Raw genomic sequence first — 13,604 nt, forward strand, 5'->3', positions numbered from 1 at the left:
AGGAGAAGAAGAGGATGGTGAAAGACAGATGGACAAAGGGAGGAAGATGGGATATAATTATCAACAGCAGTATGTGAGGATGAGGTTGTTGTTGGTGATGTAGAGGATGATGAAGAAGATGATGACAGTTCTGGTGATTGATTGAAATCAGTGAAAGAGCGTTTCAACAAGAAAGAACAGAGTAAAAAAAAACAAGAGAAGATAAAAACAATGTAGAGAAAATATTAGAAAAAGTATACAAAGGGAAACAAAATTAGAGAGAGAAGGGGAAAGAGAGAGAGTTGGATAAGATTGTTTCAAGTTAAAAGAGGGATGGGAAATAACAGATGGACAAATTTAGCGGAGGAGAGGGGTCATACCAGGAGAAAAGAAAGGGATGGGAGGAGGACACGTCTGTCCGACCAGGACTAAAAGTTTATGCTGTTATAGATCCCTATGGCTCTTCTCTCTAACCATTCAACAGTAATGGGAGTCAATAGATCACTAGCCCCTAGCCGCATCTCATCATAAACCTTAGATAGCTATCGGATATGCTATCTAGATCTCTGTCGCCTAACTTTTCACTCTAGTCCTACAGTGGGAGGATAGTGAGTTTTGATCATACAGACTTGATACAGATACTATTAGATCCAGCCCTATGATGTATCATCAGATGGAGAGATATCATTGGAATACATTTTGCTTTGGCATACAAGTGTTTTCCGTATGATCACATCTTAGGGCAGATACAGTATATCTTACTCATTGTAATGCTCAGGGTGACGGGTCATACAGGTCCAAGAGTTCCATGTGTGTTTGCAGATGGTTATGGAGGTATTAGTAATCCATACCGTTCTGTGACCCGCACCACGTTAACTTTCTACTTCCTGATTAAGAGGTTCTGGCCTGCCTCAACCTCTCATGGCATCCTCCTCACGACTTAAAGTAGAGGAGGAAATTATTAGTTAAGCCTCTGATCTAAATCATTTTTCTGGTAATCCATGTTAATCTGCTCTAATCTGTTTGTGTTAGGTGTGTTGGAGTGTGAAACCCACTCTGGCTCTCTCTCACACTGCTCGCGATCCCTGCACTGTTAACACAGGATAGATTAACCAGTTAGTATGACTGCCGATCACTGTAATATCACTAGAATCTTTATGTCAGTCCCAGTGGCATAGCCACAGGAAGTAGGGGTGCTGAGGGTGCTACAGCACCCCTAGAAAAATCACAATAAAAAAGTAGTGCACTGGGCCTTTACTAGTTCTGTATTAGCGGACCGATATAGCTGTAAGTCGCTTTGGATAAAAGCGTCTGCTAAATGGCATATTATTATTATTATTATTATTATTATAGCCGTCTGTAGCGCGGGCAAAAAAAAAAAAACAGCACCCCCAAACTACTTCCCGCGGCTACAGATTTACAGGTATTGTTTACATAGGAAAACCCAGTTCAAGTGTAATACCCAACACATTCTGTAACAGTCAATAAACTGAAATCCATTGGCATAACAAATGGCCAATGAATCAACAATTCAAAATGCAAAACACTAAATGACCTACTGTACGTTAAAAACCCAGTGCCATTTCGCTACACCTGTATTTCGCTACACCCGCAATAACATCTGCTAAATATGTGTATGCGACCAATAAAATGTGATTTTCACTATAATCCTCTTCTCCTCTGTTACCTACAGCATTATCATCATTCTCTTTCTGTCATTTCAGTTGTCTTTTTTTTTTTTACAGAAAGACTGGACAGTACAAGATATATAAACAACCATACAGAGCACATCAGGAAGTACATCATTCTTTTTCTCCATTTCAAACTCTTAACAGCTTATTCAGTTCTAGGAACTACTAATTCTTAGCCTGAAATTTGGCAACAAATCAAAACTGCATCGTTGCCTCACTACAGAAGAAACAGAAGTCAATTTTTTTCTAAATACTCTCAAGATAACTTCCATCACTAAAATGCAATATTTCTACTGCTATCTTTTGCTGACATTTATTTTCCTCTATCACAATCTTTCTTTCCAATGTCCCTATTTTTCCCTCAGTCCTCTCTGATATGCTGAGAGACATTTACGTTAACCAAGCAATTACTTTGCACAAATTTTCCAGCATTTTTGTCATCCCTGGATTAACCCAAGTAGTCTCTGCTCTACTCCTCTCGCTGACTAATACCTCTGTCAGAATGAGCAGTTGTGACCCTTACCTCTCCAGCAGTATGCTCCTCTCTCTTTATCCTCCTTTCCCACTCTCTCTCATGCTCCAGGATGAGTGCGAGTCCCCCGCCACACTCCTCCTTTTTCTGTCTTTCTTGGGAATTTGTGTCACAGACCCATCCCGAATCCATGTAATCCCTCTAAATCCATCTGTTACTGTACTTTCTCCCATATCAGTCTCCCTCCATCCTATGTGGTACCCCCTCTGCCATTCTTGACTAACCCCAGCTCAACTTTCACCTTCTCTTGGCACCATCCCATGTCATTATAGTGTTTGTGTTTAAATTGATGCAAAGTGTTAATCATCTCAATCTGTGTGGGGTTATATTTAGTGTAAGTATCCTAGCCCGACGGGCTATGCCCCTGCTCAAATCAAAACTGCATCGTTGCCTCACTACAGAAGAAACAGAAGTCATTTTTTCTAAATACTCTCAAGATAACTTCCATCACTACAATGCAATATTTCTACTGCCATCTTTTGCTGACATTTATTTTCCTCTATTTTCTTCCATCACAATCTTTCTTTCCTATCCTCAGTGCCATAACACTACAAAGCCAAATCCTGAGTCCACAGAGTGAGTTTTCATTTTCCTATTCATGTCTAGAACTGTCTGGAGACAACCCAGGGGACAGAGTGAGTTTACTTTATATAGTCACAATTTATTTACATTGGGTTATGTACAGCAAAACACAAACAAGAAATGAGCAATGACAACATTAGTTTTGACAAGGAAGGAGTAAAAACAATATTGTGTGTATGCGTGTGCGTGAGTTTGAAGTGAAAAAGGCAAAAAAAACTGTTAACCCCAGGCTTGAGATTTACAGTAATGTAGAACCAGCTTCCCATCGCTGCCAAAACACTGAAAAACAGAGAGGGTAAGAGTTACTATTTTAGAAAAATAGGAAAAGGGAGCTGGAGTTTTTAGCAGGTCTTTAATAGGAACGGTCAAGGCCATGGGTCAAGATGGGGTCAAGTGGACACCAATACCCTGACCGTTTGACTCGGAGAACTGTGCCTTTACCATTTACCCCAGTGTTAACAGGTCTGAGTAGAATTAGACAGTAAGTCATATGTGATGCTGGCTCCATCATGCAGGCTTGCAATGAGCTTAGTGGAGCTTCTGCCAAACATCTATACAGTTCCTTCTTATCTGCAAACACTGAAGGGGTAGCCTAGGGCTAGAAGTTATTTTGTAACCAAATTCTCAGAATCACCTCACACCTTTTCTCATGCAGTCACGTTTTTGCCACGTGTATTCTGTTACAGACACCTTAATGCATACTTTGAAATTATATTATGAGCTAAACATAAAAAGTAAAAAAATATATAAAAACATTAGATTACTAATGTTACTAGCCTCTCAATGGCTAATACATAGCATCAGCAATCCAGGGTTTATATTCATCATTGATGAGTACTCAAGACCTGTATTGACATAACACATACAGTAGTGTACTGGCCCCAGGGAACAGTAGTCACTGTGAGGATAAGAACAGTTCCGTCTCACAGGGAACTGCTCACTTAGACCTCCCTCTGGTGGGCAACTAACTCACCACAGGACAAATAAATAACAGAAAAACTGCATTTCCCAAGGCCTCCAGAAATGATTTCAAATGAAAAGTACTCACTTCAAACAGGACTCCTACTTCCTGATCAGGCGAGGGAGAGAATGACTGGTTGACGTAAATGAACTGTGTGTGGAGAGAGAGAGAGAGAGAGAGAGAGAGAGAGAGAGAGAGAGAGAGAGAGAGAGCAATGGGTGTTAAGAATCATAGAACAAGCTGACGCACTATAGTCACAGGTGAAAGGGTAAAGTGGGTGCATATCAAGGGGCCAGGGTTTCGGTCAGAAATAACACTTTCCACTGTGCTCAGAGGGCAGTAAATTACGTTGAAAACAACGGTCGGCCATCTTGGATGCTTTCTCCAGTTCATACCTCAGTCACAGACAGAAGGGGTAACCCAGACATGTCACAGGGGCTATAAAGCTGAAGCATCTGTTTAGATCGTTTTCTCACCACCAAATATGGTAGTGAGAGGAAGTCCAGTCGCGGGTAGTGGGAGAGGATGGAACTAGGTGAAACTGGGCCGACATTCTGCTAATTTTCTCATCAATTAAATATCTGATCTCAATAAAAAAATTCTGTTCCCAAAACTAGAATATGTTACGAACACAGTGCACTAGGTTTTATAGACTTGACGCTTTGCCAAAGTAAAGTAGGTCATAATACCCATAAAACCTAGAGGTCAAACAGGGAAATGGTTCCAATAATTTTTTCCATTCATTTTTCCCATAGGGGATTTTAGAAACACTTAAATGAAGGTCTGTGTTTCGTGTGGCTTACTCTGGCGTGACGTTTTGATAACCATGTCAATCTCTCTCAGACAAGGTGACTTATCAATATATTAGCCTCTATTTATTCTCAGATTTGAATATGCAAATGTACATCAAAGTACACATCATGCAATACTACAAATCCCTGCAAGCTCCTGCACTTCATCTCTAGCTGGCACCTTTGCTAACAGGTACATTTTAAGAAATGTTGCCAATTTATTAATTACTACATTTAGCTAACATTAAATAGTTAATCCAGAGATTCTTACCTTTGCCTCGATTCGTCAGCCTTGTCAAGATCAACATGGCATTTGTCGTTCTTTATGATAGCCACATTAGCAGTCAATTAGCATTTCATTTGTTGGGGGTAAATACTGGCGAATATATTGATAAAAGTCACCTTGTCCGAGGGAAGTTTACACGGTTATCAAAACTTCACGCCAGGGTAAGCCTACACGAAACACAGCCCTTATTTTAAGTGTTTCTAAAATTCCCTATGGGAAAAATGAATGGTGGAAAAACAATTGGAACCATTTCCCTGTTTGACCGCTAGGTTTTATGGGTATAATGACTCATACTTTGGTACTTTATAGGATCTTGCTAGCTCATCCTTGGCTTTATTTGCTCCCACTGTAAAACGACACAGATTAACTATCTTGGGTTAGTTATACATTTATTTGCCTCATTGGTGCATATACCGGAGGTCGAAGGGAAGGAGACAAGAGACAACTATTGAGAAGCACACACAGAATAACTCACCAGCTGTTCATTGGCCTCCATCTTGAGGAATCGAGAGATGAACTGAGAGAGCGATTGCACTGTCCTCCCTTTCTCTACCGACCATTTCTTCGTCTTCATGATGGGGGTGTCTCCTACTGCCTTCAACAACACATCAACTAGGGAGAGAAGAAGGAAGAGAGAGAATACATATATTTTTTGCATTGCATAACGATAGACTACTAGACTAAAGTGAATGCCCTGATCAGTGTTATTAGCCACATAACCTAATTTTGCAACCTAAACTATCATAGGTTTCCAGCTATGTTATAGTTAGATGGAAAAGGTAGGTAGATCTTGGACTGTGGGATTATTTCCACCATGACACAGGCTGTAACGTCTGAAAATTGATTTAGGCATGTTCTATGTTTGATGCAGTAAGAAAGAAAAAAAATGATGTATCAGCCTTAAAAATTTTTTTGATAATGTGTTAAAGTAAGCGGTAAACTTCATTTGACTGCATCTTTTACAGCATGCTAGAATGAAATGCTAGCTAAACGTTAGCCATTCAGCCAGTACCTGCCCTCTTTAAAATGTATGGACATTCCTGATCAACCATTCGCTGTTTACAAAATTGTTTCAATTCTATTGACTGAGACAACTGTCAATCAACCTCTTCCAGGTCACATTTGCGGAAGTGTAAACAGTAAATTTGCTTGTAAACAGAAAGCATGATATCTTACTGTACATTTAACTGTGAGTCAAACACTCGCTCATAACTAACTTTTTTTCTTCTCGTCTGCCGTCCCCGAGTCTTCCGTAGGCTGTTGTGGGGTTGAAGGCTCATCTTTTTGCGTTTCTGTAGGGGACTCAGCATTGTCAGACATCCTCAGCTGTCCTTATCATGAGTGTGTGCACTAGATTCTGAAGCACACTCGTTATGGGGAAAAGGCTGCATGCTATTGGCCGAAACAAATGTCAATGCTCAATGCATCTCATTCGATTGGTTTATTGGATGTGAGGGGCGTTTTAGGGTAATTTGTGTACAGCGGTCGAAGTTGAAAGTTGATCTCATGTTTATTTTCACCTAGACGTGAATTTATGAGGTGTGTTGTGAATGCAATTATTTCTGTCTCTCTGTTTAGACAATATATTTTACAGCTTGATCTAGCAATCATTGTCTAATTCTATGACAGTCTCGGTCTTTTATTTCGCATGCTGAATGTTGGTTGTGTACTGTATGTGTAACCTAATTTGCTCTGTCAAAAATCAAAAAATGTCCTAGATTTTGCTAATAAGGAGGTGGCGTCATCTGTCCAGCAGCTGTAGAAAGTTGGACCTTCAAGTTCAACCATTCCACACGTCGAACCCCCACTCAACAGTACGTTTGATCCTTTTGCCTTTTCTTTACTAATTTAATGCTTATTTACTTTATTTTGAAAGGCATTCCTGGACATGCATTCCTTTACAGTTGACATACATTGAAAACATTACAGTGAAATATAAAAATCTGCATTGACAAATCTGCACAAGCTGCAATATCTATGTGTACAAGGTTGACATACAAATTCCCTGTGAGCATGCCTACAGTACACATACAAATACAGCTTGACATTGAAATAATGACATGCATTGAATCCTCTTGTTGTCTCGTCTGTGTCTATAGAGTTGAATAAACAAATGTTGAGAGTTGAGAACATGATTTTGCTGTCATGAATGTTTGCTGTCACAGTCCTCTGAATCTGATCCATTGAGCACCCTTTTGATATAGTACTTCTAGTCTATTCTAGTCTCACTACATATTGCTCTCTCAGTGGCAGGGATTGGCAGACTGTCAACAAAGGGCTCAGTGCTCTTACTGTGTGACATGCAGGAGAAGTTCAGACCCAACATCTTCCAGTTCACCAACATCGTCAGCAACGCAGCCAGACTGCTACAGGTAGACACACACACACACACACACACACACACACACACACACACACACACACACACACACACACACACACACACACATATTCATACAGCTCATTACAAGTTAAAGTTTGTTGCCACCCACATAGCATTCAATACAAATTCAATGTGTCTCTCCCTCTCCTTCCCTCTCCCCCAACCCAGGCAGCCCGTGTTCTGGGCATCCCCTCCATAGTGACAGAGCAGTACCCTAAAGGCCTGGGTCCCACGGTGCCTGAGCTGGGGGCTGGCGACCTGGCAGCCCACGCCAAGACCAAGTTCACCATGATGATAGAGCCAGTGGAGAATGAGCTCAAAGCCCTGGGAGACCCCAAGATAGCCATCCTCTGTGGGATAGAGACACAGGCCTGCATCGCGGTGAGACCACAGGGTCAGATATGACTGGAATTGGTCCCTAAGCCCAGATCTGTGATCAGTTTTTCCCTACCCTACCTGAATCTGGAGCCTTGTTCAGACTGACCCTTGGGAACAAGTTCATAATTAATTGAATGTACTGTAAATAGGGCTCATCTATCTGTTCTTCTCCCACTAATTAGTGCACAACCTTTGACCTGCTGGAGAAGGGTATGGAGGTCCATATCGTGGCTGATGCCGTCTCATCCAGAAGGTACTACTGTGTTCCCTACTATTTCTCTTCAATATGACAATACTATTTTTCTTCAATTACTCACATTTTCACTGGTTAAACATTTCTGGTGCTGAGATATTATTTTCCCTTCTCTATTTCCGTCTCCAGTCAGACAGACCGGTTGTTTGCCCTGTCCCGGTTGAGGCAGAGTGGAGCCTTCCTGACCACAACAGAGGCCGTCCTTCTACAGCTAGTACAAGATGCCAAACACCCCAACTTTAGAGAGGTACTGTACCATGTCGCCTCCACCTTTCAGAATACACACACCACCTATTGTCTTATCAGTTAGTGTTGTGATTACACAATGTCACTCAGCCTGTTACATGTTAATTACATAGGTTATTACACAAGTCGTTACTCTTGTATAAGCCTATGTAATGTAAATAGTGTCCAGCAGTGGATTAATCATGTTTCCTTCCACAGATCCAGAAGCTGTTGGTCCAGCCATCCCCTGACACAGCCCTGCTAGCCTTCTTCAGCTCTCTGTAGAGAAGACAAGCTTCTTCCTGTTATCTGTGAATGCATCTGAAACACTGTGTGAACACAAGTACGGAAATAAAACCATGCTGCTGTTTTCCATGCTGACTGCTGAATGTTGATCATTTTTTAAATGGTGTTAGAAGGGGGAATGGAGAAGGGAGCGTATACAGGAGCCCTTGTATGACATCATATTACTTTTGTGAGTTTTGCTTTGCTCTGTGTATGCTGGGAGGCTTACATCTTTCCTACTCCAAATCACATTTTATTTGTCACATGCTTCGTAAACAATAGGTGTAGACTAACAGTGAAATGCTTACTTACAGGCCCTTCCTAACAATGCAGAGACATAAAATAATGAAATAGTAGAAAAATGATAACACAAGGAATAAATACACAATGAGTAATGATAACTTCACTATATACACAGGGTATCAGTACCGAATCGATCTGCAGGAGTACGAGGTAATTGAGGTAAATATGTAAATAAAGGTAGGGATAAAGTGACTAGGCAACAGGATAGATAATAAACAGTAACAGCAGTGTATGTGATGAGTCAAGAGTTAGTGCAAAAAGGGTCAATGCATATATTCCAGGTAGCTATTGGTTAAGTATTTAACTATTTAGCAGTCTCATAGCTTGAGGTATAAGCTGTTCAGGTTCCAGACTTGGTGCATCGGTACTGCTTGCCATGCGGTAGCAGAGAGAACAGTCTATGACTTGGGAGGCTGGAGTCTTTGACAATTTTTAGGGCTTTCCTCTGACACTTCCACTCCACCTTCTACAGTCCACAGGGGAGAGATGAGACAGAGGACTAGGTAAAAATTCATAAATTACCCTATAGACACAGAAATAAGGTCAGTTTTGTATTTTCCACTCTAACAGCCCACGGAATGAAGTTATGGTAATCTAATCCTAGAACTGTGGCAACTTCCTCAAGCAGACAAGGGGTGTAGACAACCCTTGAGAGGCGGAGGAAGAGAATCTGATGTCACAGAGAGGGAGGAGTGAATGACCTCATTCAAGGGCAGACTGAAAGGGAGGGGAAGAAGAGAGAGGGAGAGAAAAAGGAAGCAGAGTCTGCTATACGTTTTTTTTCTTCTCCACACTGAAACAAACTTTCAAAAAGAGAAAAGACGATAAGAGTGCTGGTGAGGATCAATCGATTGGGAATGAGAGAGCGAGATAAAGAAAGAGGGAGGAATAACACTAACCTGACACTCAGAGTCGTGCACAACTGATGAGAACATCAAATATTACGTGTTTGAGGCCTTGGGGCCTTCAGTGACCAAGGAGGGAGAGGTAAGTCAGTCACTCTTACTGCTAACTAAATAGAAAACTCTAAACAAACACTTGAAGTGCTATGACACATAGCAAAGTCAGTCTCTATTGTGAGTGTTATATTTCCATTGAAACGCAACATATGACATGTAAACAACACCATCTAAAACTGCAGTGCTGATGACAGTATTGCATTACTGTGGTGAATCTTACTATAATGTTGTTCTATAGAACTGTTCTTATACATCTTATATTCTACAGCAGGTGGGCACTTCTGGTCCTGGAGGGCTTCACTGTGTGCAGGCTTTTGTTCCAACTCTCAGTGCCCTGAGAGAGAGAGAGAGAGAGAGAGAGAGAGAGAGAGAGAGAGAGAGAGAGAGAGAGAGCATGTCTTCTAACTTGGACTCCAGTCTAACCAGCATAGACTGGCTCCCCCAGCTGGGAATCAGCTCACTGCGATCAGGAAGAGAGAGAGGAGAAGAGGGGGAGAGAAAGAAAGAGAGAGGGAGGGAGAGAAGTGATCTTCCTCCCCCCATCCCTGCCCCCTTTCTTTCCTCTGGATCCAAAGCCAAGCCCCCTCACAGCTACGCAACCCTCATCGCCATGGCGATAGGGGCCGCCCCCGGCAGGAAGTTGAGTTTGAATGACATCTACATGTGGATCAGTGACATGTTCCCCTACTACAGCAGATCTGGCAGGGGATGGAAGGTGCAGTAATCAGAAATACTCCAACCACTCCATGTCCAAACTGTCCAAAGTCGAGTGTCCAAAAATTGTGTTAATGCAATACATGTTCATGCTTATTTTGCCTCCCAGAACTCCATCCGCCATAACCTGTCCCTCAATAAATGCTTCCGGAAGGTTCCTCGACCCCAAAGTGACCCTGGGAAGGTGAGTCATTCTAAAAACATTCAAACAGGGCCACATTGATGCCACATGTGAAGACGTTAGTGGCCAGTACACTCAGTGATCCACTGTTCTCTGTGAAATACAATACCTAGGCTAGAAATAGATAAAAGTATGATATTTCAAAATATACTGAATATATTACAGTTTCATACTTTTTTGTACTTTTGTAGTAATACCTCTAAATTGTGAGAACCCTCCACCTCTTGTGTTTCCAGGGTTCCTATTGGATGATGGACGGCCCCTCAGAGCCCAATCCGCTGAGAGGAACCAAGCGTCCGTTTCCAGCTGAAGAGGAGGAGGGGTCCATCCAGGTCCCCCATGTCTCAGTGATGCTGGCAGAGAAACAGCATTCACCCCAGACAGACCATTATACGCCTTTAGCATCGCCACAGGGACCTAGTCAACAACTATCACCCCACCAACATTCACTATCCCCCCCACCCTGCAAGGTAGAGTAAGTTCAGTCCCAACAAATGTATCCAGTAGATTGATAGAGATTACAACCAAATAACAAGCTGTTGTTGTCTATCACCTTGATTCCACAGCAACGGCCACCCTATATGCAGTCCCCTGTCTCCTCTCTCCCTGTCCCCCATGCGACTGTCTCCCCATCTACTGCACCTGCTACTCTCCCCTCTCTTTCTGTTCCTCACTCTCTCCCATCTCTTTCTATCCCTCACTCTCTCCCATCTCTTTCTTTCCCTCACTCTCTCCCCTCTCTTTCTACCTCTCACTCTATTGTCCCCTCTTCTGTCTCTCCTCAAACTCTCCCTTCTTCTTCTGTTCCCTCTCTCTCTGTTCCCGCTTTCTCTGTTCCCTCTCTTTCTGTCCCATCTCTTTCTGTTGCCCCTACCTACGCCTCGTCTCACTCCTGTGATCCCCATCTCCATTTCTCCTTCTCTGATCTGAACCTGCCAGACCTCTACACCTCCTTCCAGTCCCTCTGCAGAAGCGTCAGGGAGAGAGTGGCCTCGCAATGTACGTTCTCTCTCACTTTCTAAATTAGTGTTTTTATAGGTATCTCTCTGTGCTGTCAGAGAATGTGTGTATGTGAGTGTTTAACTCTCTCTCTCTCTCTCTCTCTCTCTCTCTCTGTAGCGGACGTGGGTCCCTTATTTATGTTGACCAATGACAGTACCCCACTGCACACCCCAACCCTCCCCCCTCTCTCCCCTCGTCCTGTACCCTCTGTAGCGCCCGGGCCTCCTCCTGAGGCAGACAGACTGTCTCACAGCAGTGGTGATTATAACAACTCAATACTTGAACACTCAACACCTGAACACCTTAGCACTTCAAAAACCTATTCAACTGTGTCTGTAGGCTTGTCACTGCACTATGTGAATATGATACAGTAACTAAGTCTTTGACAAACTATGCCACCCCTCTCTCTCTGTTTATCTCTGTAGTGGTGCCAGCAGACTGGTTCAGTACTACAGACACTCTGAAGGAGAGCTTTAGGATCGCCAGCAGTCTGGACTGGGCCAACATTGACCTCACTAGCCACCCAGGTCACTTAACAAACAACATGATTATTATAGATGAATGCTACCCATTATTTCTACATTATGTCAATGTGATAACTATTTTTGTCAATCTTCCTCTTCCTCCCTGCTATTCTTTTCCCCCATCCTCCCTCTCTCCTCCAGACCTCCTGGAGAGCATGCGCCAGGCCGAGCTCTGTGATTGGGCGCTGGAGCCGACGCTCTTCACTTCGCTCTGTGATTCGCTGAACCGTTTCTTCACTCAGAAGGGCCTGATTGGCTCCTCCTCTGGTAACAACTCCCCATTGGCCCACGGTGCCCCTCAATCTCTGCTCCTCCCACCCCTTACTCACAACACCCCCACCCTGGCCAGCCTGACTCACCCCTCTCCCCTGGCCTACCCCCCTCTGGTCCCCCCTTCCAGCAGTGGGCAGCCCCCCAGGAGGCCCCTCCACCCCCAAACCCAGAGTCTACAGAGGCCCCACCTGACCCAGCCCGGAGCCCCTCAGACCAATGGTGAGACCTCAGCCATGGTCACAAGGCGCCTTTCTAAACTAGTTACACAGTACTTTAGCTCTACAACTTCCAGTACACAGTAGTGGTGTTTTGGCAAGTTTTTTTGTTGCAAAGCCTATTTTTGTTTGTTTTACAAAAAGTAATATTTTCTATCAGTGTAAAGCTTTGCTTCGCTCAATGGTACAGGTTGGGGTTATTTAGTCAAATATAGTAGGCATGCTACAGTGCATCACTCTGATGTAATCAAATGGCTTCCTGTTTCCTTGCCTTTGTTGGCCTCAATACCACTAATGTAACAGGGACAGGGCTGGGTTGGTAAGGTGGAAAGTCCACCCCAGTCACCTCGTGATGTCACATTGTGAAGGAGATGAGGAAACGGGAAGTGATAATAGGGAAGTGAACATTAAACTGCTTTGAAAGGGACTTGAGTTGTACTCCTTGTAATAGTTTGAGGTCTGTGCAGTACTTTCCTAGTCAACAAAGAAGGCTTATGATAGTGTCTTCCTCTCTTCTCTCCACTCTCTCTCTCACATAGCTGGGATCCAACTTCAACCTAAACCCCGTCCCCCTATGAAACATCTCCATAACAACAGCGAGGAGATCCAAGATGACTTTGACTGGGACTCTCTGATCGCCTGACACAGAGTGGATTCTGTTTGCCCCACGATTCCATTCAGGAAGCCTACTGGATCAGTGTTGCCCGCTGGCACAGATCTAGGATCAGCTTATTCTCCCCCAAAAACAAACCTGGACCACTGGGAGGAAACATGCAAAACTGAACTTAGATCAGTATCTAGGGGAAACTTCCTCCTACTCCGAGGGGGCTCACATACAAAACACTACACCCTATATTCAGCTGCCTCACCACACACACCGACACTACTCTTGACAGTGAGGATGGTCATTGGTACATTGATTATGACTGAATGCTGTATGCTTATTTGCTGCAATTGTATCCCCATCATCTGGAAGTCTTCACAGAAGCTTCTGGACATGCATATATCCTCCAACTGACAGAGGAGACATCACGTTAATAAAATATTATAAAAATGAATTATTGTCCCAGTTTTTCCCTGTCCAACA

General features: G+C 43.1%; 3 protein-coding genes across 4 annotated transcripts; 2 read left to right on the top strand and 1 right to left on the bottom strand.

Annotated features, from left to right (window-relative positions):
* Positions 1-2,838: 2,838 nt before the first annotated feature.
* LOC311112399 (ubiquitin-like protein ATG12) lies at positions 2,839-6,142 on the bottom strand (the record flags this gene model as incomplete). The annotated part of the gene is made up of 4 exons (XM_084155507.1): positions 2,839-3,063; positions 3,833-3,895; positions 5,298-5,434; positions 6,040-6,142. The coding sequence occupies 4 exons, from the start codon at positions 6,140-6,142 to the stop codon at positions 3,004-3,006; spliced, it is 363 nt and encodes a 120-aa protein (XP_084011633.1). The 3' UTR covers positions 2,839-3,003.
* Positions 6,143-6,205: 63 nt separating this feature from the next.
* Positions 6,206-8,442, top strand: LOC311112390 (isochorismatase domain-containing protein 2-like). The gene is made up of 7 exons (XM_084155498.1): positions 6,206-6,361; positions 6,541-6,636; positions 7,070-7,194; positions 7,374-7,586; positions 7,766-7,836; positions 7,966-8,083; positions 8,281-8,442. Coding segments are annotated over exons 2-7 (594 nt in total). The 5' UTR covers positions 6,206-6,361; positions 6,541-6,635; the 3' UTR covers positions 8,347-8,442.
* Positions 8,443-9,370: 928 nt separating this feature from the next.
* On the top strand, positions 9,371-13,575 carry LOC311112868 (forkhead box protein J2-like). 2 transcript variants are annotated; one of them, XM_084156006.1, is made up of 9 exons: positions 9,371-9,636; positions 9,877-10,323; positions 10,432-10,506; positions 10,740-10,973; positions 11,070-11,502; positions 11,623-11,763; positions 11,931-12,032; positions 12,171-12,521; positions 13,057-13,575. In XM_084156006.1, exons 2-9 carry the CDS (start codon positions 10,003-10,005, stop codon positions 13,158-13,160), a joined length of 1,761 nt encoding a protein of 586 aa, XP_084012132.1. In that variant the 5' UTR covers positions 9,371-9,636; positions 9,877-10,002; the 3' UTR covers positions 13,161-13,575. The 2 variants fall into 2 exon arrangements, with proteins under 2 accessions (XP_084012132.1, XP_084012133.1); XM_084156007.1 differs by having other exon boundaries at positions 9,553-9,636; positions 9,880-10,323; positions 13,057-13,250.
* Positions 13,576-13,604: the final 29 nt, after the last annotated feature.

This window comes from Coregonus lavaretus (assembly GCF_964263955.1).
Source record: "Coregonus lavaretus genome assembly, chromosome: 3".
In the NCBI taxonomy this organism is placed as follows: Eukaryota; Metazoa; Chordata; class Actinopteri; order Salmoniformes; family Salmonidae; genus Coregonus; species Coregonus lavaretus.

What these genes read in the sequence shown, in the direction of transcription:
- LOC311112868 (XM_084156006.1), top strand. Translation starts at nt 10,003, where the DNA reads ATGTCTTCTAACTTGGACTCCAGTCTAACCAGCATAGACTGGCTCCCC. An exon ending in TATCCCCCCCACCCTGCAAG is followed by an intron (nt 10,974 to 11,069) that starts GTAGAGTAAGTT and finishes TTGATTCCACAG; the next exon opens with CAACGGCCACCCTATATGCA. An exon ending in GGAGAGAGTGGCCTCGCAAT is followed by an intron (nt 11,503 to 11,622) that starts GTACGTTCTCTC and finishes CTCTCTCTGTAG; the next exon opens with CGGACGTGGGTCCCTTATTT.
- LOC311112390 (XM_084155498.1), top strand. An exon ending in AGACACAGGCCTGCATCGCG is followed by an intron (nt 7,587 to 7,765) that starts GTGAGACCACAG and finishes CCCACTAATTAG; the next exon opens with TGCACAACCTTTGACCTGCT. An exon ending in GATGCCGTCTCATCCAGAAG is followed by an intron (nt 7,837 to 7,965) that starts GTACTACTGTGT and finishes TTCCGTCTCCAG; the next exon opens with TCAGACAGACCGGTTGTTTG.